The sequence below is a fragment of the Chlamydotis macqueenii genome, chromosome 11 (genome assembly GCF_036417535.1).
Source record: "Chlamydotis macqueenii isolate bChlMac1 chromosome 11, bChlMac1.mat, whole genome shotgun sequence".
Classification (NCBI taxonomy): domain Eukaryota; kingdom Metazoa; phylum Chordata; class Aves; order Otidiformes; family Otididae; genus Chlamydotis; species Chlamydotis macqueenii.
This window is the reverse complement of record NC_141566.1, coordinates 513,505-539,019: the sequence shown is the minus strand read 5'-3', so window position 1 is coordinate 539,019 and position 25,515 is coordinate 513,505. Positions and strand designations below refer to the sequence as shown.

The window sequence follows — 25,515 nt, the reverse complement described above, 5'->3', positions numbered from 1 at the left end:
GCAGAGTCCCGGTCTGCTGGAGGCGAGCCGGGTGAAGGCAGCCCCGGGGAGTTACCCGAGAGCTGAGAGAAGGGAAGAGGGGAATGAGGCGGACCCCGCTGCAGGCACAGGTGCCAGGTGCTTCCCCCAACACAGCGCAGCTCCACCTGAGGTGCCCTGAGCGCCGCTGGTCCTGTGCAGCTGCCCCCAGCTCCAGCGCCTCCCCTGAAGCCTGTCCTGTAGCCCCGGGCTGCCCCCAAGCCCTGTCGTGCAGGCTGCAAGCTGGCCCTTGAATGTGTTTTGTTCTCCAGAAACGCTGGTGCTGTTTGCATCGGTTTGGGGAAAGAGGGGCGTTTCTGGCAGCTCCTGCAGAAGGAGGGATTCCTGCCTGAGGAGAGCTATGGTCACCACTGTGGCTCACAGTTGCTTGTTCTTTCCTTCTCCCAGAGACGGCACTGAGGAGTCAGTTGTTGGTTCCTCTCTGAGGATGATGTTGACTGCATCAGGCTCAGGTTTGCGGGAGTTGCCTTTGGCCTCATTCTCCTAGCAGCACGGGCGAAAAGGGCCACCCAGATGCTTACTGGCTGTGGACAGGAGCTGCTGCGGCTGAATCTGGAGAGGACAGAGACAGGTAAAGCAGCTGAGGAATAAAATAAGCACCATGCAGACAGCAGGTCTGTCCAGCTGCAGACGAGAGAGCCCACCTCTCTGGGTGAGGAGGGATCTTAGCGTAGTTCTTAGCAGATGCGATGGCTGACATGCACAGCAGGGCCTGTGTGTGACCGAAAGCGCAGTACAGCCACGTAGCGTCTGCACGTGTGAGGCTAGGTATCTTCGAAGCCTCGTATTTTAAGAGCTTTCTTTGTATCTCTTGGTCTGGTTCCCTCTCACTTCCTCTTCTCTGACCTGTTGGCCATCACTAGGTTGGTTTGGGTGTGTTCCTGGTTCCTTCTGCCTCTCTCTCTTACTCCCTCTCCTTTATTTACTCCTCCATCCCTGTGTCCCTGATTTTTTATGCCATCTCTCGGCTCTCTTCTCTATACATGCCTGTCCAGCTCAGCATCCCTCGCTTGATCACAGCATCCCGTTTTCCAGCTCCCTGTCCCCTGCCTCTTCTCTATGTCGCTCCTGTTTTTCTGTTCCCGTTTTCTCCGTCTGTCCTGCAGTGTTTGGTCAGGGAACCTTATAGCTAACTCACTGCTGTTTTTTTTTTTTTAATATGCATTCATGAATAGACTTTTCCTGCCTCCTCTGTGCCCCTGGACGTGTTTGCAGCCCCTGGGTGCAGAGCTTGTGGCTGAGGAGAGGCACGGGGGAGTGGGGGGTGTGATGTGCTGTGGAGTCTTGGCAAGGGCCCCTGCTCCCGATGGGCTCCAGCTGGGGCTGGAGGTGGGGCAGCCCCAGGCGCAGCCAGTGAGGCTGAGGGTGGGGCTGGCCCTGCTTGTATGAGGGGGCTCCAGCTGTAAAGGGGGCTGCCTGGGCATGGCTGCCTGAGGGGGCTGAGGAGTGAATCCTGGGGAGTCCCAGAGGCAGTTGCCTCCAGCAAGTGGTCCCTGTGGCGAGAAAGGATCTGTCTGAGCCCTCCCTGACAGAGCAGACACCAGCACGCAGTGCCAGGAGCTCAGTGTCTCCCTAGGACATGTGCATGAGCCAGCGGGTGTCCGGGAAGCCTTGTGGATGAGGAGCATCGAGGCATCTATTGTGTGCTGCTGAACGAGTGAGGACTGGGCAGGCGACACTGCAGAGGATGAAGGGGCAGAGACAGAGAGAAGCTTCGGACAAGCTTTGGGGTGGTGAAGGTCTCCTGCCAGCATCTGGAGCTGCGGTGAGTCCCTCGTACTCTTCTCTGCATCTGGGCCCATCTCTGCCACCGTTTTCCAGATGTTTGCCTGCCTTCCTTCCTCTGTAGGGTACTTTGTTGAAGTCCCCTTCAGAGTTCCTCATTGTTAACTCTGAGGCTTCTTTGGTCTCTCGGGCCCCCTCTGGCATCCTTTGCTGCTCCCTTTGCCCAGCTCTGTCGAGACATCCTCTGTACCCCAGAGCCATGTTCTAGCTCAGGAGGGTTCTGAGCATCACTCTTTTCCCCTCAGAACCCTTCCTGCATCCGCATCTGTTAGCCAGGTCGGTCATTGTGTCCTCTTACTTGTTCGATGCGCCTCCGCTGGGTCCGCTGCGGACGTCTGTCCTTTGTTGGGTTTGCTTTTGAGCTCATTGCATTCCCAAGACTTCTTTGGTCTCTCCGGCTGCCCTTCAGGACCTCTCTGATCTGTGTGATGATGGCTCTCGTTCCATCAGAAGCTTTTCCATCTTAGGGCTCCGCAGTGGTCTGTTTCCTGGCTTATAGTGTGTTTCTGTTTGGTATCTGGTACCCCAAAGATGTCCATGGTCAGCTCAGATCTCCTCCTGAGTTTTCCAGAGAAGGTGATAGCCTTCATCTCCTTTTATTGACACATCTCCCGTGGTGTTTTTTGTTGTGCTTTGCAATTTTTGTTCTAGCTATGTAGATGTTAATTAGGCTGCTTTATACAGCTTTTGATCCATTTCTTCTATTTCCATCGGGTTTTGTGTGTTTACTGTCCTTTGGAACTTATAGAGTTCTGTTAAGGGAGTCAGTTGGAGAGATGGTCGAGGTGACTCTGAATCGTCGGTGATTTACAGTAAATGATTTTTTTTTTTTTTTTTTCTCAGCCAGAGATATTTTTGAGCAGGAATTCTTAGGGGATCTAATTCTGCTTTGTCAATCGGTCCTATGCAGAACGTAATTCTGGCAGAGGTTAGGTAGCATCTGTGGTGTTGCTAGAAATGAAGTGTAATCCCATAGCATGTTTGTTCTTGGAGGAAATCAGAGCATGTAATTTTTAATCATAATATTGTTATTGCATTTAATGATCGAGATTCCTAGGTAGGTTAGTATGACACATATCTTTGCAGGGCTGACCCAGAGGAAGACCAGGACGTGGGTCGATAGCGTGAGTATATATTTTGTGGGTGTGTACCGATGCCTTTCAGAGTGTGTCAGAGGGTAAGGTTTTTGTGCTGTTTGGTGTAATGTTGTTCTGTTTTTTGTGTGTGTCAAAGATACGAGTTTTGTGTGGGAGCCTCAACACAGCAACTGGAACTGACGAGTGCTGGGTGGGTGAGCCGTCACAGTAAAGGAGCAGGAGATGGGCATAGGTGCTGGCAGGCTGAGGTTTCAAGCAGTATCTCCGCATGTGTCTTTTGCTTGGCTTTGCGTAAGTGCCGCACGCAGGCTTAGAGGGACAGTGACGCACAGTGACAAGCGGTTTGAGAAGGTGAGGCGGTTGTGGGCCAGGTTGGCATTTCAGATCGAAGTTTTACGTGGCAGGTCAGTGTAGCGTTTCTCTTTGGTGTTGCAGGTTCTGTGCGGACTGCCTGCTGTGCGAGCGATTGAAGTGAGCTGGGGAGCGGAGAGGAGTAGTGTGGGGTTGCCGACGTCTTGCAAGTGCAATGGTAGTTTTGTGTCTCTTGCATTCTTAGGGGCCACAAGGAAGGACAGCTGCAGTGCCCGATTCTGGAATTGACATAGAGTAGGCGAGCGGAATACGGTGGATTGAGGTGGGGCATGTTGCTGGAAATGTCCATGTTGATGGAGGTGATGCAGACTAACAACTCTGTTGTGTGAAGACTGGTGCTGACTTTCTTTTTTGCAGATGATGAAGAAAGACCTGGCGACTGCAAGAGTAATCCAGTGGAGTGACTGTGTTTTTTCTTGTTCAGCAATGGAATCAGACTCCCGGACCTGTGAAAGCTAAGTTGAGGCACGGGTGCTGGTGAGGGATCAGGGAAAGGAGGGGATAAGGTTGGCAATTTCAGGAAGGGGTTTTAAACGTAGTGTAGCTTGGAAGGCCTGTCTAAGAGCAGTCTCTTTTCAGCAGGTAAAAGCAGGTGGGTTACCGTTCAGCGTAATGCTGGCGTTTGCCGGGCAGGGCAGTTCCAGCCTGCGTCTGTTGTTGTTTTGTTTGTGTGGTCTGTCTTCTGTGTCCTAGACCTTCCTCAGGTCTCGGTGTCCTCCTTTTGCTCAAGGAGCACGGCAGATGCCTCGGGTGCCAGCTCTGAGGTCTGGAACGCCGGTGCTCATCATCACGGTCCCGATTGGGCCCTTCTTTTATGGAGTTACAGGCTTCAGGCACGGATCGTTCTATTGTCTTGGAAGTTTAGGGACGGTCCTCTTTTCTGGCATCATTCTCGGCTGCGTGAACAGCTCTGCTCTCTAGCCGTCCATTTTCATGGACTGGGAATTCTTCCCTGCATCCTGACATTCTCTAGGTCTTGAAGCCAGGCTTCTTGCACATACGTCTTCTCAGTTTGGAGACTAAGGTCCTGTCCCGGGCCACGATGTTCTGTTCTTCCTTCGGCGCTGCCAGAATGCCCTCTCTTATCGCTGTCATGGTCCCGCAGATTGTCTTCTCCGATGACGTTTTCTGTCCAGGCTTCATCTTTCTGGCCAAGAGTTTTTTCTGATCTTAGAGGCCCATAGTTTGCAGTGTTCTGTGTCGTGTCTGTGTGCATGTGTGTGTTTGGCTTGGAGTTGCCCTGCCTGGAGGTGTAGAGTTAGGGTTAGGTGGATTGGTGACACGAGTCTGTAGTTATTATGGTGATATGCCTTCGTTGAGGCGAAGGTCATACAGTCATCTGGGACAGAGCAGTTGTCATCAGTACGTTAGTGAGGAGAGTCATTTCAGGGGTATTTTGCGGGTGCCGAGGGGATGACTGGAGTCACATGGGAGAGGCAGCTAGCATACCAGTTCAAAGGATGGGATATCGAAGGTGTGAAGGCTTGTATGTGTAGAGCTTAATGTTTGAATTCTGTATTTCTTTTAACAGCGGGCTGTCCGAACGAGACACCTGGAATTTTTAAGCTCTCACTCTGCTAGCGGTTGACTTGTGTGACATTAATGTTTCTACAGATGCAGAGGCCTGAGCCGTGCACCAAAGGACGATGGAAGAGAGGTGAGCAGTTAAGATGGTGCGTGGGCACGTGGTATTAGAGGGAATACGTGATGTGTGGCTGTAGGGCTACACTGATACATTGCTATTTTTCCTTTTAATTTGAAGGTCTGCATCGACGAGAGACAGGCACCGTAACGGACTCGGGCAAGGCGAGCGGTGATCGGCAAGCTGAAGTGGCAGTTCTTTTTCGGGTGTTGTATTGTTGGTGAATGGTTTAAGCAACCCATGTTGTTTGGGGTTTGCAGGAGGCGCACCAGCCTCTGTGTGTTAACTCAAACTGAGGGATCCTGGATGGGTGACCTGTCGAGATAAAGGAGCAGGAGATGGACACCGGTGCGGGCAGGCTGAGGTTGGGGGCAGTATCTCAGCATGTCTTGTTTTGCTTGGGTTTTTGTAGGTGCCACTTGGAGCGGCAGTGAAATGCACTGAAGAGTGATCCGAGAAGGTGAGGCGGTTGGAAGCCAGGCTGGCATTTAAGAGCAATGTTTTACATGACAACTCAGTGTAGTGTGGTGGGCGGGTTTTTTGTTGGTTTTTTTTTTTGTTTGTTTGTTTGTTTTGCAGGTTTTGCACAGGCTGACTTTGTAACTGTGTGAGTGTTCGAGGTGAGCCAGGTAGCAGAGAGGAGGAGCGTGGGGTTGCTGATGTCTTGTAAGCGTAATGGTAATTTTGTGCCTTTTGCTATCTTAGGCGCCACAAGGAAGGACAGCTACAGAGTCCAACTCTGGAACTGTCACAGACCAGGGGAGCGGAATACAGCGGTTTGTCCAAGGTGGGGCAGATTGCTGGAAATGTCTGTTTTGATTAAGGTGATGCTGAATAATGGTGCTGTTGTGAGAGGGTTGGTGTTGGCTTTTTTTTTTTTTTTTTTTTTTTTGCAGACAATGAAAAGAGACCTCGTGACTGCAGGAATAATCCAGTGGGGTGACTGTGGTGTTTTCTTGTCATGCATGGAATCGGACTCCTGTCCTCCGAAAGCTAAGGTGAGGCACGGGTGCTGGCGAGGGGTCGGGGGAGGGAGGGGATGAGGTTAAGAATTGTAGGGAAGACTTCTAAAGATCGTGTAGAGTGGAAGGCCTGTACAGGAACAATCCCCTTTCAGCAGGGAAAAGGGGGTGGGTTACTGTTCAGCATGATGCTGGCATGTGCTGGGCAGGGCAGTTCCAGCCTGCGTCTCTTGTTGTTTTGTTGGTTCTGTGTCTTAGACCTTCCTTGGGTCTCGGCGTCCTCCTTTTGCTCAAGGAGCACGGCAGGCACCATCTCTGAGGTCCAGAACGCTGGTGCTCATCATCACGGTCCCGATCGGGCCCTTCTTTTATGGAGTTACAAGCTTAATGCTTGGATTGTTCTCTCATATTGGAAGTTTAGGGACAGTCCTCTTTTCTGGCATCGTTCTTGGCTGTGTGAGCAGCTCTGCTCTCTAACCGTCCATGTTCACGGACTGGGAATTCTTCCCTGCATCCTGATGTTCTTTAGGTGTTGAAGCCAGGCTTCTTGCTCATACTTCTCAGTTTGGAGAATAAGGTCTTGTCCCAGGACATGATGTTCTACTCTTTCTCAGGCGTTGGCAGAGAGCCTCTTCTTATCGCTGTCACGGTCCAACAGGTCCATGTTCTCTGATGATGTTTTCCGTCTGGGCTTCATCTTTCTGGCTGAGAGTGTTTTTTGATCTTAGAGGCCTGTAGTTTGTAGTGTTCTGTGTAGTGTCTGTATGCGTGTCTGTTTGGCTTTGAGCTGCCCTGCCAGGGTTGTAGAACCAGAGTTAGGTAGAATAATGGTAAGTGTCTGTGGTTAATACGGTGAATATGCCTAGACTGTTGAGGCAAAGGTTGTCTGGTCATCTGGGGATCGAGCAGCTGTTGTCAGCAGGTGAGTGAGGAGAGTAATTTCTGCAGTATTTTGTGAGCAATGAGGGAATGACCGGAGCCGTGTGGGAGAGACCGCTAGCGTGCCAGTTTTGAGGATTTATTTTAGAAAGTGTGAAGGCTTGCGTGTGTAGGGCTTAATGTTTGAATTCTGTATTTCTTTTAATGGCAGGCTCCAGTTGGTACTCCTAAATCAAAAGGAGATCCCTGGAATTGTTCAGCTCTCGCTCTGCTAGCGGTTGACTTGCGTGACATTAATGTTTGTACAGATGCAGAGGCCTGAGCTGTGCACCGAAGGGCAATGGGGGAGAGGCGAGTGGAGCGCAGTAAAGAGGTGGGTGAGTGTGTGGCATTGGAGGGAACAAGTGATGGGTGGCTACAGGACTCAATTATAGTATTTCTATTATTGTAAAATTTGACAGTGAGAAGCGACAAGTGCCATGAGAGTTGGGCAGTGGGGCGGACTCAGGCAAGGTGAATGGTGCTTGGTGGGCTGAAGTTGCAGTTACTTTTCAGGTCTTGCATGGCTGGTGAAGTTTTAATCAACTCATATTGTTTGGTGTTTGCAGGTGCTCCGCCAGCCTCAATATGACAACTGGAACTGACATACCTAGGTGGGTGAGCTGTCAAGGTAAAGGAGACGGAGAACGGGCATAGGTGCGCGGAGGCTGAGGTTTCAGGCAGTATCTCACCACGTACCCTTTTGCTTGGGTTTTGGTAGGTGCCACTCAGGGACGGTGACGTGCGCTGATGAGCAGTTGGAGAAGGTGAGGCAGTTGTGGGCCAGGCTGGCATTTAAGAGCCAAGCATTACAGGGCAACTTGGCGTAGCGAGTTTTTTTTGTTTTGCAGGTTCTGTGTGGGCTGCCTGTGGAACTCTGTGAGCCACTGAAGTGCGCTGGTCAGCGGAGAGAAGAGTGGGACTGGTGATTTCTTGCAAGTACAACGGTAATTTTCTGTCTTTTGCATTCTTAGGTGCCCCAAGCAAGGACAGCCACACTGTCCGACTCTGGAATTGGTGTGGAACAGGGACTGGAACGCTAGGATGTCTCTGAGGTGGGGCATGTTTTGGGCAGTATCTGTGGTGTGATGCTAAGTGATGGCACTGTTGTGTGAGGTTTTGGGGTTTTTTTTGTTTTGTTTTGTTTTGGTTTTTTTTCTGTTTTGCAGATGAGGAAGAGGGACCTGGCAACTGCAGGAGTGGGGTGCCTGTGTTTTTTCTTGTCAAGGATGGATTGAGACTCGCGGCCCACTGAAAGCTAAGTTGAGGCACAGGTGCTGGCGAGGGGTCGGGGGAGGGAGGGGATGAGGTTAGGAACTGTAGGGAAGACTTAAAAAGATAGTGTTGAGCGGAAGGCCTGTCCTCTTTCAGCAGGTAAAAGGGGGTGAGTTACTGTTCAGCATGATGCTGGCGTGTGCCGGGCAGGGCAGTTCCAGCCTGCGTCTGTTGTTGTTTTGTTTGTGTGGTCTGTCTTCTGTGTCCTAGACCTTCCTCAGGTCTCGGTGTCCTCCTTTTGCTCAAGGAGCACGGCAGATGCCTCGGGTGCCAGCTCTGAGGTCTGGAACGCCGGTGCTCATCATCACGGTCCCGATCGGGCCCTTCTTTTATGGAGTTACAGGCTTCAGGCACGGATCGTTCTATCGTCTTGGAAGTTTAGGGACGGTCCTCTTTTCTGGCATCATTCTCGGCTGCGTGAACAGCTCTACTCTCTAGCCGTCCATTTTCATGGACTGGGAATTCTTCCCTGCATCCTGACGTTCTCTAGGTCTTGAAGCCAGGCTTCTTGCGCATACATCATCTCAGTTTCTAAACTAATGTCTTGTCCCAGGCCACGATGTTCTGTTCTTTCTCTGGCGCTGCCACAGAGCCTTCTGTTATCACTGTCCTGGTCCCGTAGGTCTTCTTTCTCAGTGGGATTTTTCCATCCAGGCTTTGTCTTTCTGGCCAAGAGTTTTCTCTGATCTTAGAGGTCTGTAGTTTGTAGTGTTCTGTGTAGTGATGGTCTATGCATGCGTGTGTTTGACTTGGAGCTGCCCTGCCCACAGGTGTAGAGCCAGGGTTAGGTGGAAGAGCGATAAGAGTCTGCAGTTAATATGGTTATATGTCTAGACTGTAGACGCAAAGGTTGTACGGTCATCTGGGATCAAGCAACTGTTGTCACTAGGTGAGGAGAGTCATTTCTGCAATATTTTGGGGGTGCTGAGGCCATGATGGTAGCCATCTGGGAGAGGCCACCAGAGTGCCAGTCGAGGGGATGGCATTTCAAAAGGGTGAAGGTTTGTACATGTAGAGCTTAATGTTTGAATTCTGTATTTCTTTTAACGGCAGGCTGTAGTTGGGCTCCATTTAGTACTGCTGAACCACAAGGAGCCCTCTGGAATTCTTAGGTTATTGCGTTGCATGAGGTTGACTTGTTTGATATTAATGTTTCTACAGATGCAGAGGGACGAGTCGTGTGCTAAAGGGTGACGGGGGAGAGGTGAGCAGAGCGTAGTAAAGAGGTGGGTTGGTGTGTGGTATTAGAGGGAATGAGTGATGGGTGGTTATAGGACTAAATTATAGTACTTCTATTATTTTAAAATATGACAGTGTGAAACGATGAGCACCGTGAGAGATGGGCACCGGAGTTGAGTTGGGCAAGGTGAGCGGTGACTGGTGGGCTGAAATAGCGGTTATTTTTCAGTGGTTGGTGAAGTTTTAATCAACCCGTGTTGTTTGGGATTTGCAGGTGTGCCAGCCTCAATGTGACAACTCGAAATGATGGATCCTAGGTGGGCGAGTTGTCAAGGTAAAGGAGCTGGAGAGTGGGCATAGATGCTGACAGACTGAGGTTTTGGGTGGTATCTCAGCATGTCTCGTTTTGCTTGGGTTTTCATAGGTGCCACTCTCAGGCTCGGAGGGGCGATAAAGTGCGCGGATGAGCAGTCCCAGAAGGTGAGGCAGTTGCAAGCCAGGTTGGTGTTTAAGAGCCAAGTGTTACATGGCAACTCTGTAATGTTTGTTTCTTTTTCATTTTGCGGGATGCCTGTAGAAGTCCGTGAACCGCTGAAGCGTGTCGGGTAGCAGAGAGGAGTAATGGTAATTTTGCGTGTCTTGTGTTCTTAGGTACCACGAGCAAGGACAGGCGCCGCATCTGACTCTGGAATTGATGCAGAGCAGGCACTTGGAACGTTGTGACGTGTCTGAGGTGAGGCTGGTTTTGGGCAATGTCTGTGTTATGATGCTGACTGGTGTGAGGGGTTTTTTTTTTTGTTCTGTTTTACAGATGATGAAGTGGGACCTGGCGACTGCAGGAATAATCCAGTGGATTGACCGGAGTTGGTTTTGTCGAGGATTGAATTAGGCTCCCAGCCCTCTGAAAGTTAAGTTGAGGCAGGGTGCTGGAAAGGCGTCAGGGGAGGGAGATGGCGAGGTTAGGAATTGCAGGAAGGGGTTTTATAGCTGGTGTGGAGCGGAAGGCCTGTCCAGGAACAGTCCCTTTCAGCAGGTAAAGGAGACGGGTTACTGATGCGTGATGCTACTATGTACCGGGCAGGGCAGTTCCAGCCTGTGTTTGTGTCTGTGTCTTTCGTGTGGTTATTCTTCTGTCTTTTAGACCTTCCTTGAGTCTCAATGTCCTCCTTTTGCTCAAGGAGCACGGCAGGCGCCTCAGGCACCATCATTGGCACCTCAAATGGCAGTACTCATCAGTGCGGTCCCGATCGGGCCCTTCTTCTCTTGTAACACAAAGCGTAATACGTGGATCATTCTTGCGTCTTGGAAGTTTAGGGACAATCCTCTTTTCTGGCGTCCTTCTTAACTGTGCGAGCAACTCTGCTCTCTAGCCATCCGTTTTTATGGACTGGGAATTCTTCCCTGCATTCTGATGTTTTTAGGTCTTGAAGCCAGGCTTCTTGCGCATGCATGCGCACTCTCAGGTTTGAGAGTAATGTCTTGTACCAGGCCACAACATTCTGTTCTTTCTCTAGCGCTGCAAGACAGCCTCCTCTCTTATCGCTGTCCCAGTCCCGCAGGTCTTATTCTCTAACGGCATCTTCTGTCTGGGCGTCATCTTTCGGGCCCAGAGTTTTCTCTAATCTTTGAGGCCCCTAATTCACAGTGTTCCGTGTAGCGTCGCTCTGTCCATGTGTGTGTTTGGCTTGGAGCCGCCCTGCCCGGAGGTATAGAGTCAGCGTGAGGTGGAAGAGCGATAAGAGTCTGTGGTTAATATGGTGATATGCCTAGACGGTTGAGGCAAAGATGGTATGGTCACGTCGGATGAAGCGAGTGTCGTCAGCAGGTGAGGAGAGTGGTTTCTTTAGCATTTTGCAGGAGCCGAGGGGATGATAGGAGCCTTCTGGGAGAGGCAGCTAGAGTGCTAACTGAGAGGATGGAATCTCAGAGTTTTTCAAGTTTGTATGTGTAGGGCTTAATATCTGGCTTCTCTATGGTGTTTAATGGCAGTCTGTCGTTAGGCTGTAGATGATATTCCTAAATTGAAACAAGGCATCTGGAATTTTTAATCTGTTTTTTCATATTAATGTTTCTACAGATGCAGAGGGATGAGCCGTGCAGGGCGATGGAGGAAAGGTAAGCAGAGGGAGGTAAGAAGCTAGGCTCATGTGTGTTATTAGAGGGAAGTTGTGCCTTGTGGCTATATGACTAAATTATGGTGGTGTGTGGTTTTGGTTTTGTGAGGTTTTTTTTTTGTTTGTTTTGTTTTAATTTGAAGGGCTGAACCTATGAGTGATGTGAGATAGCACCTTGTCATAGCGCCCATTGGGCCCTTTCTTCAGTTTTTTTTTTTTTTCTGGTTCCCAAGCACTCCCACAGCTGCGTGTCAGGCCCTGGGGGTCAGGGCTCTGCGATGGCTGCACCCTTCCCCGCTCCTCAGCATCGCAGATGGGGACTGCAGAGGGAGTCAGAAGACAGCCAGGGCGTGTGGGGCCCTGCAAGGCAGCAACAAGGCTACGAGCGGGGCTGCATGTGCACAGGAAAAATGGACCGCAATGATTTGTGCGCTTGCTGACGCAATGCCTCGTTCTAGGCACGGATAGGTACGTGGGCGTAGGGGGCGGGTGTGTTTGTGTGCATAGCGGGTGTACGGGCTTGCATAGCAGGCGTACGGGTATATATTGCGATGCGATGCAGCAGTAAATTGAGAGCTGACTCCACGGCATCCGTGTCTGTGTCTCTCTCCCCGGGATGGGATCCCGGTAGAGGGGGTCGGTTCATTGTCGCGCGGCAACAAGGGCGAGCTGGTTTGGGGCCTGAAAGTGGAGACTGAGACTTCTGTTCCTGAGGCTTGAAAACTAGTTTGTGTGGTGCATCTTGGGGCTCAGAAAGAGATTGGGTTGTTTGGCTTTGGGCTTAGAAACACAAGGTCCATTCCTGCACTTTTGGTGCTTGAGAACAGGCTCAGAAGCTGGGTTTTTGGGCTCAGAAACAGGCACTAAGTGAGCTGGCATGGGGTCCAAAAGCAGCAGCCAGGGTGCTGTTTGCGCAGGGAAGTGGGAGAACACTGGGGGCTGCAGGGGACAGCAGGGAGTGGGCAGGGTCTGCAGCCCCTCTCTGGAGGTGGGAGCCTGGTCGTATCGGACCTCGCAGGTCAGGAGGCCGGCACATGCCAGACCGAGCTTGATGTCTGAGGTGGTTTCTGGGTGGAAGGGTGCTTTTCAGGTCCCCCATGTCCTCCTTTGAGTCCAGCTTTTTCTTCTATGCTGCCTAGAATAGTTATTAGGTAATTAATCATACAAACTATTTAATACTTATGCAATGTACAGCTATGACCTTTAATAGTAGTACTGAAGTTATGACAGCGATTCCCTTATGACCTTGTCAAAAGCCCAGGCTGTTGCAAATAGCTGGAGCTGGTAAGGAGCAGGAGCAGGAGCTGAAATCAACCGGAGCTTCAGTGCAGAGCCGGGGCTTCCGTTAGCCAGAACTGTGGCAAGCGGGAGCTGGACCCAGACAGGTGGTCTGCTGCTTGAAGCATGCATGAGCCACAGCCAAAATTACCAGCAGTCTTAATGAGCAGGAGCTGCAATTAGCTGGAGTGTCTGTTGGCCGGACCATGCTCCCAGAGGCCAGGCGCAGACAGGGCTGTCCCCAACGAACACCTACGAGCAGCAGGGAGGTGAGCCATCCTTCTGTCTGTGTGTGGAGGGCGTCTCCCATTCCTGTTGCCAAGGGCAGAAAGTGAGGTGGGGGTCCCCTGGGTCTCATGGGGCAGCCCCACTTCGAGGGGACACGGGCGAGGCAGCAGCACAGCATGTCAGTGTTCCCCTGGTAGGTGGTAAAGGGGAGAGAAACCGGCCGGTCAGAGCTCCTGGGATACAAGGCCAGGATGGCCCCGCTGGCACAATCCTCCATTGTCTTTTCCCCGCTGGCTGCGTGTGACAAGCAGGTTAGGTGTTTGCCTTCTCTTTCTCCATCGTCACTTTCTGTGTCCCATGCAGAAAATTCTGCATGGTTGATTCCATTTGCTGCCAGTGTGGAAAAGCTGGTGAAAATTGCAGTTAAGAGAGCATCCCTCATTCCCAAGTTGGTCCATTGATAGTTACGAATGTTTTCCTTTCAGGTAAAAGAATGAACTTTCATGTCCTATAAATTAAGAGCTGCCCGTTACCTTCTTTAGGGTCAAGTGCCTCTCTCCTGTTGCTTCATACTAGTGTTATGGGCAAGTTGGAAACAGCCTTTTATTTTTATATGCATATCTCAATTTTTGGCAATATGTGGTGTTAGTATAGGTAATGTTTTCAGACCTAGGTGCCAGTAGCAATGTAATGAATGAAACAGGATGGAAACTGATGTTTATATTTTATTCTTTTTCTTTTTTCTTTATTTTTTTTTTTTTATTAGAGTGGTGATGATGGGTTGTCCTGTGGCTCAATCCACCTTCTGTTTTGTGGAGCTTTCAATCTAGAACTTTTGGGTAAGAAAGTTTGTCCTTTGGAAAAAGGAACAGTCATTCATAGGATTGAGGTGTAGATTTGCAGAGTTTCTTAAGTTCATAAATGGACATAAAGCCAAATTTCACTACTAAATGTTGTTGCTGTTGGTCTTTGCTGTCATTAATTTTGCCACAGCTCTGGGAGCTGTGATTTTTTTTTTTTTTTTTTTTTTTTTTTTTTTTTTTTTTTTGAGTCTCTAACACCTCTTCTCTGTGGTTGTTGGTTTTTTTTTTTGGTTACCCCCCCCAACAGACATTGGTCAATATAATTGAGTTGCGATGATTAAAACCACATAGGCGACACCCATTTTGCAGGTCTGAGCATTAGTTGTTGACATGTTGTCGTAGTTCAGCCCCGATCGGGACCAGACTACACAGTCTCTCTCTCTTGCTCCCCCCACCCTCCGTGAGAATAGGAGGAGATGATATAAGGAAAACGGCTCGAGGTTTGAGATAAGGACAGGGAGAAATCCTTAAAGTTACTGTCACGGGCAAAACAGACTCGACTTGGGGAAAAGTATTCATTTATTTCTAAAACTAGCAGGAGAATGAGACAGGGAACAAGGTAACTTCCCCCCACCCCTCCCTCTTCCCGGGCTTAACATTATCTCTACTACCTTCCCCTCCCGAGCGGCACAGGAGGGAAGAGGGAATGGGGGCTGCAGTCAGTTCATCAGGCGTTGTTTTACGCTGCTGTGTCATCGTCAGGGGAAGAACTCCTCGCATTCCTCCTCTGCTCCAGCGTGGGGTCCCTCCCACGGGGCACAGTCCTTCATGAAACTGCTCCAGCGTGGGTCATCTCTTCCACGGGGTGCAGTCCCTCCAGAACAGCTGTCCCAGCGGGCCCTCCACGGGCCACAGCCTCCTTCAGGCCTCTACCTGTTCCGGCGTGGGGTCCTCCACGGGCTGCAGGTGGATCTCTGCCCCTCCGTGGACCTCCATGGGCTGCAGGGGACAACCTGCTCCACCATGGTCGTCACCACAGGCTGCAGGGGAATCTTGGCCAGGAGCCGCATTACTCCTCCCCCTCCTCCTTCACTGACCTTGGCATCTGCAGCCGTTCCTCACAACAGGCTGTCAGACGCCTCTCAGGATCCTTTTTACATCTTACTCACTTCTCATCTCCTCTCTACTTCTTGCAGCCAGGCCGGGCCAAGTCGGGGCCCAGTCGGCTGCCCGGCGGGAGGCCAGAGGGTGAGGGGTGCAAGGCCCACAAGGCTTGCGCCTCCGCCTCTATGCCCCTACTCAGCTGCTTCACGTCTTCTTCTCTCTCTCTTTTTTTTTTTTTTTTTTTTCCTGTTTTCCCCTTCTTAAATACGTTATCGGAGAGGTGTTATGTAGTAAACGTCAAAGCCCTGTTCGCCAGGGAAAGCCAGGAGCACCGATGTTTGTGGTGCTGTAGATGCGCTGCCAATGGCCGGTGAGGAGCAGCAAGAGCTTGACTGGTTGGCACTTTCGGTGTGGGAGCAATCGTCCGACGTTCGTGATTTTTCGGGGTTTTTTTTCAGTGGGCGCGCAGGTGCAGCTGGTGATAAATGTCGAAGCCCTGTTGGTCAGGGAAAGCCCGGAGCCCCGATGTCTGTGGTGCTGTAGATGCGCTGCCAATGGCCCGTGAGGAGCAGAAAGAGCTTGTGTTGCTGGCACTTAAGGTGTGGGAGCAATCGTCCGATGTTCGTGATTTTTCGAGGGTTTTTTCCAGTGGGCGCCCAGGTGCAGCTGGTGGTAAACGTCGAAGCCGTGTTGGTCAGGGAAAGCCCGGAACCCCGATGTCTGTGGTGCTGTAGATGCGCTGGGAATGGCTGGTGAGGAGGAGCCAGAGCTTGACTGACTGGCACTTTCGGTGTGGGAGCAATCGTCCGACGTTCGTGATTTTTCGGGGTTTTTTTTCAGTGGGCGCCCAGGTGCAGATGGTGGTATATGTCGAAGCCCTGTTGGTCAGGGAAAGCCCGGAGCCCCGATGTCTGTGGTGCTGTAGATGCGCCTCCAATGGCCGGTGAGGAGCAGCAAGAGCTTGAGTTGCTGGCACATTCGGTGTGGGAGCAATCGTCTGAAGTTCGTGATTTTTCGGGGTTTTTTTTCAGTGGGCGCCCAGGTTCACCGAGTGGTAAACGTCGAAGCCCTGTTCGTCAGGGAAAGCCCGGAGCCCCGATGTCTGTGGTGCTGTAGATGCGCTGCCAATGGCCCATGAGGAGCAGCAAGAGCTTGAGTTGATGGCACTTTCGGTGTGGGCGTAATCGTCCGACGTTAGTGATTTTTGAGGGTTTTTTTTCAGTGGGCGCCCAGCTGCAGCGGGTGGAAAACGTCGAAGCCCTGTTGGTCAGGTAAAGCCCGGAGCCCCGATGTCTGTGGTGCTGTAGATGCACTGCTAATGGCCGGTGAGGAGCAGCAATTGCTTGACTGGCTGGCACTTTCGGAGTGAGAGCAGTCGTCCGATGTTCGTGATTTTTCGGGGTTTTTTTTCAGTGGGCGCCCATGTCCAGTTGATGGTAAATGTTGAAGTGCTGTTGGTCAGGGAAAGACCAGAGACCCGATGTCTGTGGTGCTGTAGATGCGCTGGGAATGGGCGGTGAGGAGCAGCAAGAGCTTGACTGGCTGGCACTTTCGGTGTGGGAGCAATCGTCCAACGTTCGTGATTTTTCAGGGTGTTTTTTTTCAGTGGGCGCCCAGGTGTTGCGGGTGGTAAACGTCGAAGCCCTGTTCGCCAGGGAAAGCCCGTAGCCCCGATGTCTGTGGTGCTGTAGATGCACTGGCAATGTCCGGTGAGGAGCAGCAAGAGCTTGACTGGCTGGGACTTTCGGTGTCAGAGCAATCGTCTGACATTCGTGATTTTTCGGGGTTTTTTTTCAGTGGGCGCCCAGGTGCAGCTGGGTGTAGATGTCGAAGCGCTGTTGGTCAGGGAAAGCCCGGAGACCCGATGTCTGTGGTGCTGTAGATGCATTGGGAATGTCCGGGGAGGAGCAGGAAGAGCTTGAGTTGCTGGCATTTTCGATGTGGGAGCAATCGTCCGACGTTTGTGATTTTTCGGGGATTTTTTTCAGTGGGCAAGCAGGTGCAGCTGGTGGTAAACGTCAAAGCCCTGTTTGTCAGGGAAAGCCAGGAGCCCAGATGTCTGTGGTGCTGTAGATGCACTAACAATGGCTGGTGAGGAGGAGCAAGAGCTTGACTGGCTGGCACTTAAGGTGTGGGAGCAATCGTCCGACGTTTGTGATTTCTGGGGATTTTTTTTCAGAGGGCGCCCAGGTGCACCTGGTGGTAAACGTCAAAGCCCTGTTGGTCAGGGAAAGCCCAGAGCCCAGATGTCTGTGGTGCTGTAGATGCGCTAACAATGGCTGGTGAGGAGCAGTAAGAGCTTGACTGGCTGGCACTTTCGGTGTGGGAGCAATCGTCCGATGCTCGTGATTTTTCAGGGTGTTTTTTTCGGTGGGCGCCCAGGTGCAGCTGGTGGTATATGTCGAAGCCGTGTTGGTCAGGGAAAGCCCGTAGCCCCGATGTCTGTGGTGCTGTAGATGCGCCTCCAATGGCCGGTGAGGAGCAGCAAGAGTTTTTGTTGCTGGCAATTTCGGTGTGGGAGCAATCGTCTGAAGTTCGTGATTTTTCTGGGTTTTTTTTCAGTGGGCGCCCAGGTGCAGCTGGTGGTAAACTTCGAAGCCGTGTTGGTCAGGGAAAGCCCAGAGCCCCGATGTCTGTGGCACTGTAGATGCGCTGCCAACGGCCGGTGAGGAGCGGCAAGAGCTTGACTGGCTGGCACTTTCGGTGTGGGAGCAATCGTCCGACGTTTGTGATTTCTGGGGTTTTTTTTTCAGTGGGCGCAGAGGTTCAGGTGGTGGTAAACATCGAAGCCCTGTTGGTCAGGGAAAGCCCGGAGCCCCGATGTCTGTGGTGCTGTAGATGCACTGGGAATGGCTGCTGAGGAGCAGTAAGATCTTGACTGGCTGGCACTTTGGGTGTGGGAGCAATCGTCTGACGTTCGTAATTTTGGGGGTTTTTTTTTCAGTGGGCGCCCATGTTCAGCTGGTGGTAAACGTCGAAGCCCTGTTGGTCAGGGAAAGCCCGGAGCCCCGATGTCTGTGGTGCTGTAGATGGGATGCCAGTGGCCGGTGAGGAGCAGCAAGAGCTTGACTGGCTGGCACTTTTGGTGTGGGAGTGTCCTGGTTCTGGCTAGGATAGAGTTAATATTTACCTGAGCTGGGTGGAGAACTGAAGCTGGTAGCCCCTATGGCTGGGATAGTTAACTAATTAGCTAACAGCTGGGGTTAATTTACCCAAATTAGCCAAAGGCTATTCCATCCCATGTGACATCGTGCTCAGTATATAAGTGAGGAGGGTGCTGAAGGGAGGCTCCCTGCTACTTGGAAGAGACTGGATGTGGAGATCTGTTGTGAGCTATTGTACTGTATTTGTGTTCCATCACTGTCTTGTTTTCTTCTGTCATCGCTGTTAAATTTACTTTTTGTTAAATCTCAACCTGCGTGTTTGGTTTTTTTTCTCGTTTTCTTTTGTTTGTCAAATCTCCTCCTATTCTCTCGGAGAGTGGGGGGAGTGAGAGAGAGACTGCGTAGTCTGGTCCCCGTTGGGGCTGAACTATGACAGGGAGCAATCGTCCGACGTTCGTGATTTTTCGGGGTTTTTTTTCAGTGGGCGCCCAGGTGCAGCTGGTGGTGAATGTCGGAGCCCTGTTAGTCAGGCAAAGCCCAGAGCCCCGATGTCTGTGGTGCTGTAGATGTGCTGGGAATGGCCCGTGAGGAGCAGCAAGAGCTTTTGTTGCTGGCACTTTCGGTGTGGGAGCAATCGTCCGATATTCATGATTTTTCGGGGGCTTTTTTCAGTGGGAGCCCACGTGCAGGGGGTGGTAAACGTTGAAGCCCTGTTTGTCAGGGAAAGCCTGGAGCCCCGATGTCTGTGGTGCTGTAGATGGGCTGCCAATGGCCCATGAGGAGTATCAAGAGCTTGACAGGCTGGCAATTTCACTGTGGGACCATTCGTCCGACGTTTGTGATTTGTGGCGACTTTTTTTCAGTGGGCACCCAGGTGCAGGTGGTGGTAAACGTCGAAGCCCTGTTGGTCAGGGAAAGCCCGGAGCCCCGATGTCTGTGGTGCTGTAGATGCGCTGGCAATGGCCGGGGAGGAGCAGCAAGAGCTTGTGTTGCTGGCACTTTCGGTGTGGGAGCAATCGTCCGATGTTCGTCATTTTTCGGGGTTTTACTTTCAGTGGGCGCCCATTTGGAGCTGGTGGTAAACGTCGAGGCCCTCGTGGTCAGGGACAGCCTGGAGCCCCGATGTCTATTGTGCTGTAGATGCGCTGCCAATGGCCGGTGAGAAGCAGCAAGAGCTTGACTGGCTGGCACTTAAGGTGTGGGAGCAATCGTCCGACGTTCGTGACTTTTCGGGGTTTTTTTTCAGTGGGCGCCCAGGATCAGCTGGTGGTAAACGTCGAAGCCCTGTTCGTCAGGGAAAGCCCAGAGCCCCGATGTCTGTGGTGCTGTAGATGCGCTGTCCATGGCCGGTGAGGAGCAGCAAGAGCTTGAGTTGCTGGCACTTTCGGTGTGGGAGCAATCGTCCGACGTTCGTGATTTTTGAGGGTTTTTTTTCAGTGGGCGCCCAGGTGCAGCTGGTGGTAAACGTCGAAGCCCTGTTCGTCAGGGAAAGCCCGGAGCCCAGATGTCTGTGGTGCTGTAGATGCGCTGCCAATTTCCGGTGAGGAGCAGCAAGAGCTTGAGTTGCTGGCACTTGTGGTGTGGGAGCAATCGTCCGAGGTTTGTGATTTTTCGGGTTTTTTTTCAGTGGTCGCCCATGTCCGGCTGACGGTAAACGTTGAAGCACTGCTCGTCAGGGAAAGCCAGGAGCCCCGATGTCTGTGGTGCTGTAGATGCGCTGCCAGTGGCCGGTGAGGAGCAGCCAGAGCTTGACTGGCTCGCCCATTGGGTGTGGGAGCAATCGTTCGACGTTCGTGATTTTTCGGGGTTTTTTTCAGCGGGAGCCCAGGTGCAGCTTGTGGTAAATGTCGAAGCCCTGTTGGTCAGGGAAAGCCCGGAGCCCCGATGTCTGTGGTGCTGTAGATGCACTGCTAATGTCCGGTGAGGAGCAGCAAGAGCTTGAGTTTCTGGCACTTTTGGTGTGGGAGCAATCGTCCGACGTTTGTGATTTTTCGGGGTTTTTTTTCAGTGGGCGCCCAGGTGCAGCAGGTGGTAAACGTCGAAGCCCTGTTGGTCAGGGAAAGCCCGGAGCCCCGATGTCTGTGGTGCTGTAGATGTGCTGTCCATAGCCGGTGAGGAGCAGCAAGAGTTTGAGTTGCTGGCACTTTCGGTGTGGGAGCAATCGTCCGACGTTTGTGATTTTCGGGGTATTTTTCCAGTGGGCGCCCATGTCCAGTTGACGGTAAACGTTGAAGCACTGCTCGTCAAGGAAAGCCTGGAGCCCCGATGTCTGTGGCTCTGTAGATGTGTTGGGAATGGCCGGTGAGGAGCAGCAGGAGATTGAGTTGCTGGCACATTCGGTGTGGGAGCAATCGTCCGATGTTCGTGATTTTTCGTTTTTTTATTTTTCAGTGGGCGCCGTGGTGCAGCTGTTGGTAAACATCGAAGCCCTGTTGGTCAGGGAAAGCCTGGAGCCCCGATGTCTGTGGTGCTGTAGATGCGCTGCCAATGGCCGGTGAGGAGCATCAAGAACTTGAGTTGCTGGCACTTTCGGTGTGGGAGCAATCGTCCGACGTTCGTGATTTTTCGGGTTTTTTTTTCAGTGGGCGCCCAGGTGCAGCAGGTGGTAAATGTCGAAGCCCTGTTGGTCAGGGAAAGCCCGGAGCCCCGATGTCTGTGGTGCTGTAGATGCGCTGTCCATGGCCGGTGAGGAGCAGCAAGAGCTTGAGTTGCTGGCACTTTCGGTGTGGGAGCAATCGTCCGACGTTTGTGATTTTCGGGGTTTTTTTTTCAGTGGGTGCCCATGTCCAGTTGACGGTAAACGTTGAAGCACTGCTGGTCAGGGAAAGCCAGGAGCCCTGATGTCCGTGGTGCTGTAGATGCGCTGCCAATGGCCGGTGAGGAGCAGCCAGAGCTTGACTGGCTTCCACATTGGGTGTGGGAGCAATGGTTCGACGTTCGTGATTTTTCGAGGTTTTTTTTCAGCGGGAGCAGAGGTGCAGCTGGTGGTAAATGTCGAAGCCCTGTTGGTCAGGGAAAGCCCGGAGCCCCGATGTCTGTGGTGCTGTAGATTCGCTGCCACTGGCCACTGAGAAGTATAAAGAGCTTGAGTTGCTGGCACTTTCGGTGTGTGAGCAATCATCCGACGTTCGTGATTTTGGGGGGTTTTTTTTCAGTGGGCAACCAGGTGCAGCTGGTGGTAAACGTCGAAGCCCTGTTGGTCAGGGAAAGCCCGGAGCCCCGATGTCTGTGGTGCTGTAGATTTGCCGCCAGTGGCGGCGAGGAGCAGCAAGAGTTTGAGTTGCTGGCACTTAAGGTGTGGGAGCAATCGTCCGACGTTTGTGATTTTCGGGGTTTTTTATTTCAGTGGGCGCCCAGGTGCAGCTGGTGGTAAACGTCGAAGCCCTGTTGGTCAGGGAAAGCCCGGAGCCCCAATGTCTGTGGTGCCGTAGATGCGCTGCCACTGGCCACTGAGGAGCAGTCAGAGCTTGAGTTGCTGGCATTTTCGGTGTGGGAGCAATCGTGCGACGTTTGTGATTTTTCAGGGTTTTTTTTCCAGTGGGCGCCGAGGTGCAGCTGGTGGTAAACGTCGAAGCCCTGTTCGTCAGGGAAAGCCCGTAGCCCCGATGTCTGTGGTGCTGTAGATGCGCTGCCAATGGCTGCTGAGGAGCAGCAAGAGCTTGACTGGCTGGCACTTTCGGTGTGGGAGCAGTCGTCCAACGTTCGTGATTTTTCGGGTTTCTTTTCAGTGGTCGCCCATGTCCAGTTGACGGTAAACGTTGAAGCACTGCTCGTCAGGGAAAGCCTGGAGCCACGATGTCTGTGGTGCTGTAGATGCGCTGCCAATATCCGGTGAGGAGCATCAAGAGCTTGAGTTGCTGGCACTTTTGGTGTGGGAGCAATCGTCAGACGTTTGTGATTTTTCGGTGTTTTTTTTTCAGTGGGCGCCCAGGTGCAGCAGGTGGTAAAGGTCGAAGCCCTGTTCGTCAGGGACAGCCCGTAGCCCCAATGTCTGTGGTGCTTTACATGCACTGGGAACGGCTGCTGAGGAGCAGCAAGAGCTTGAGTTGCTGGCACTTTCGGTGTGGGAGCAATCGTCCGACGTTCGTGATTTTTCGTGTTTTTTTTCAGTGGGCGCCCAGGTGCAGCTGGTGGTAAACGTCGAAGCCCTGTTGGTCAGGGAAAGCCCAGAGCCCCGATGTCTGTGGTGCTGTAGATGCGCCGCCAATGGCAGTGAGGAGCAGCAAGAGTTTGAGTTGCTGGCACTTTCGGTGTGGGAGCAATCGTCCGACGTTCGTGATTTTTCGGGTTTTTTTTCAGTGGTCAACCAGGTGCAGCTGGTGGTAAACGTCGAAGCCCTGTTGGTCAGGGAAGGCCCGGAGCCCTGATGTCTGTGGTGCTGGAGATGCGCTGTCCATGGCCGGTGAGGAGCAGCCAGAGCTTGACTGGCTGGCACTTTTGGTGTGGGAGCAATCGTCCGACGTTTGTGATTTTCGGGGTTTTTTTTCAGTGGGCGCCCATGTCCAGTTGACGGTAAACGTTGAAGCACTGCTCGTCAGGGAAAGCCTGGAGCCCTTATGTCTGTCGTGCTGTAGATGTGTTGGGAATGGCCGGTGAGGAGCAGTAAGAGCTTGACTGGCTGCCACTTTTGGTGTGGGAGCAATCGTCCGATATTCGTGATTTTTGGGGGTTTTTTCCAGTGGGCGCCCAGGTGCAGCTGGTGGTAAACGTCGAAGCCCTGTTGGTCAGGGAAAGCATGTAGCCCCGATGTCTGTGGTGCTGTAGATTCGCTGCCACTGGCCACTGAGAAGCAGAAAGAGCTTGAGTTGCTGGCACTTAAGGTGTGGGAGCAATCGTCCGACGTTCGTGATTTTTGGGGTTTTTTTTTCAGTGGGCAACCAGGTGCAGCTGGTGGTAAACGTCGAAGCCCTGTTGGTCAGGGAAAACCCGGAGCCCCGATGTCTGTGGTGCTGTAGATGCTCTGCCAATGGCCGGTAGAGGAGCAGCAAGAGCTTGAGTTGCTGGCACTTTCACTGTGGGAGCAATCGTCCGACGTTCGTGACTTTTCGGGTTATTTTTCAGTGGTCGCCCATGTCCAGTTGACGGTAAACGTTGAAGCACTGCTCGTCAGGGAAAGCCTGGAGCCCCGATGTCTGTGGTGCTGTAGATGCGCTGCCAATGTCCGCTGAGGAGCAGCAAGTGCTTGACTGGCTGGCACTTTTGGTGTGGGAGCAATCGTCTGACGTTTGTGATTTTTCAGGGTTTTTTTTTCAGTGGTCAACCAGGTGGAGCTGGTGGTAAACGTCGAAGCCCTGTTGGTCAGGGAAAGCCCGGAGCCCCGATGTCTGTGGTGCTTTACATGCACTGGGAATGGCTGCTGAGGAGCAGCAAGAGCTTGAGTTGCTGGCACTTTCGGTGTGGGAGCAATCGTCCAACGTTTCTGATTTTTCGGGGTTTTTTTTTTTCAATGGGCGCCCAGGTGCAGCTGGTGGTAAACGTCGAAGCCCTGTTGGTCAGGGACAGCCCGTAGCCCCAATGTCTGTGGTGCTGTAGATGCACTGCCAATGTCCGGTGAGGAGCAGCAAGAGCTTGAGTTGCTGGCACTTTCGGTGTGGGAGCAATTGTTTGACATTCGTGATTTTTCGGGGTTTTTTCAGTGGTCGCCCAATGTCCAGTTGACGGTAAAGGTTGAAGCACTGCTCGTCAGGGAAAGACTGGAGCCCCGATGTCTGTGGTGCTGTAAATGTGTTGGGAATGGCCAGTGAGGAGCAGCAAGTGCTTGACTGGCTGCTACTTTCAGTGTGGGAGCAATCGTTTGATGTTCGTGATTTTTCGGGGTTTTTTTTTCAGTGGGCGCCCATGTCCGGTTGACGTTAAACATTAGAAGCAGTGCTCGTCAGGGAAAGCCAGGAGCCCTGATGTCTGTGGTGCTGTAGATGTGTTGGGAATGGCCGGTGAGAAGCAGCAAGAGCTTGACTGGCTGGCACTTTTGGTGTGGGAGCAATCGTCCGATGTTCGTGGTTTTTCGGGGTTTTTTTCAGCGGGAGCCCAGGTGCAGCTTGTGGTAAATGTCGAAGCCCTGTTGGTCAGGGAAAGCACGTAGCCCCGATGTCTGTGGTGCTGTAGATTCGCTACCACTGGCCACTGAGGAGCAGCTAGAGCTTGAGTTGCTGGCACTTTTGGTGTGGGAGCAATTGTTTGACATTCGTGATTTTTCGGGGTTTTTTTCCAGTGGGCGCCCAGGTGCAGCAGGTGGTAAACGTCGAAGCCCTGTTGGTCAGGGAAAGCCCGGAGCCCCGATATCTGTGGTGCTGTAGATGCGCTGGCAATGGCCGGTGAAGAGCAGCAAGAGCTTGAGTTGCTGGCACTTTCACTGTGGGAGCAATCGTCCGACGTTTGTGATTTTCGGGGTTTTTTTTTTCAGTGGGCGCCCAGGTGCAGCTGGTCGTAAACGTTTAAGCCCTGTTGGTCAGGGAAAGCCCGTAGCCCCGTTGTCTGTGGTGCTGTAGATGCGCTGCCAATGTCCGCTGAGGAGCAGCAAGTGCTTGACTGGCTGGCACTTTCGGTTTGGGAGCAATCGTCTGACGTTCGTGATTTTTCAGGGTTTTTTTTCAGTGGTCAACCAGGTGGAGCTGGTGGTAAACGTCGAAGCCCTGTTGGTCAGGGAAAGCTCGGAGCCCCAATGTCTGTGGTGCCGTAGATGCGCTGCCACTGCCCACTGAGGAGCAGCCAGAGCTTGAGTTGCTGGCACTTTCGGTGTGGGAGCAATCGTCCAACGTTCCTGATTTTTCGGGTTATTTTTCAGTGGTCGCCCATGTCCAGTTGACGGTAAACGTTGAAGCACTGCTCGTCAGGGAAAGCCTGGAGCCACGATGTCTGTGGTGCTGTAGATGCGCTGCCAATGTCCGGTGAGGAGCATCAAGAGCTTGAGTTGCTGGCACTTTTGCTGTGGGAGCAATTGTTTGACATTCGTGATTTTTTGGGGTTTTTTTCCAGTGGGCGCCCAGGTGCAGCTGGTGGTAAACGTCGAAGCCCTGTCGGTCAGGGAAGGCCCGTAGCCCCAATGTCTGTGGTGCTTTACATGCACTGGGAATGGCTGCTGAGGAGCAGCAAGAGCTTGAGTTGCTGGCACTTTCGGTGTGGGAACTATCGTCAGACGTTTGTGATTTTTCGGGGTTTTTTTTTCAGTGGGCGCCCAGGTGCAGCTTGTGGTAAACGTCGAAGCCCTGTTGGTCAGGGAAAGCCCGGAGCCCCTATGTCTGTGGTGCTGTAGATGCGCCGCCAGTGGCGGTGAGGAGCAGCAAGATTTCGAGTTGCTGGCACTTTTGGTGTGGGAGCAATCGTCCGACGTTTGTGATTTTCGGGATTTTTTTTCAGTGGGCGCCCATGTCCAGTTGACGGTAAACGTTGAAGCACTGCTCGTCAGGGAAAGCCTGGAGCCCCGATGTCTCTCGTGCTGTACATGTGTTGTCCATGGCCGGTGAGGAGCATCAAGAGCTTGACTGGCTGCCACTTTCAGTCTGGGAGAAATCTTCAGATGTTCGTGATTTTTCGGGGTTTTTTTCAGCGGGAGCCCAGGTGCAGCTTGTGGTAAATGTCGAAGCCCTGTTTGTCAGGGAAAGCCCGTAGCCCCGAT

The 25,515-nt window shown here is 52.3% G+C and overlaps 1 protein-coding gene and 2 long non-coding RNA genes across 12 annotated transcripts in view; 2 read left to right on the top strand and 1 right to left on the bottom strand.

Moving 5' to 3' along the window:
- The window catches only part of LOC147599313 (uncharacterized), a 151,434-nt gene that overhangs the window by 6,476 nt on the left and 119,443 nt on the right, over positions 1-25,515 (bottom strand). The gene's annotated exons all lie outside the window — the stretch shown is intronic.
- LOC147599321 (uncharacterized) lies at positions 5,207-8,180 on the top strand. 9 transcript variants are annotated; one of them, XM_086756441.1, is made up of 11 exons: positions 5,207-5,245; positions 5,348-5,395; positions 5,515-5,555; positions 5,641-5,722; positions 5,832-5,933; positions 7,085-7,149; positions 7,385-7,429; positions 7,537-7,582; positions 7,646-7,715; positions 7,790-7,870; positions 7,985-8,180. In XM_086756441.1, exons 5-10 carry the CDS (start codon positions 5,835-5,837, stop codon positions 7,867-7,869), a joined length of 405 nt encoding a protein of 134 aa, XP_086612567.1. In that variant the 5' UTR covers positions 5,207-5,245; positions 5,348-5,395; positions 5,515-5,555; positions 5,641-5,722; positions 5,832-5,834; the 3' UTR covers position 7,870; positions 7,985-8,180. The 9 variants fall into 9 exon arrangements, 6 of the variants coding, with proteins under 6 accessions (XP_086612567.1, XP_086612570.1, XP_086612566.1 ...); XM_086756444.1 differs by lacking the exons at positions 5,207-5,245; positions 5,348-5,395 and having other exon boundaries at positions 5,459-5,555; positions 7,667-7,707; XM_086756440.1 differs by lacking the exons at positions 5,207-5,245; positions 5,348-5,395 and having other exon boundaries at positions 5,459-5,555.
- On the top strand, positions 10,522-13,840 carry LOC147599320 (uncharacterized). 2 transcript variants are annotated; one of them, XR_015259785.1, is made up of 4 exons: positions 10,522-11,384; positions 11,689-11,851; positions 13,087-13,200; positions 13,656-13,840. It is a non-coding gene; the product is annotated as an uncharacterized LOC147599320 (long non-coding RNA). The 2 variants fall into 2 exon arrangements; XR_015259784.1 differs by lacking the exon at positions 13,087-13,200.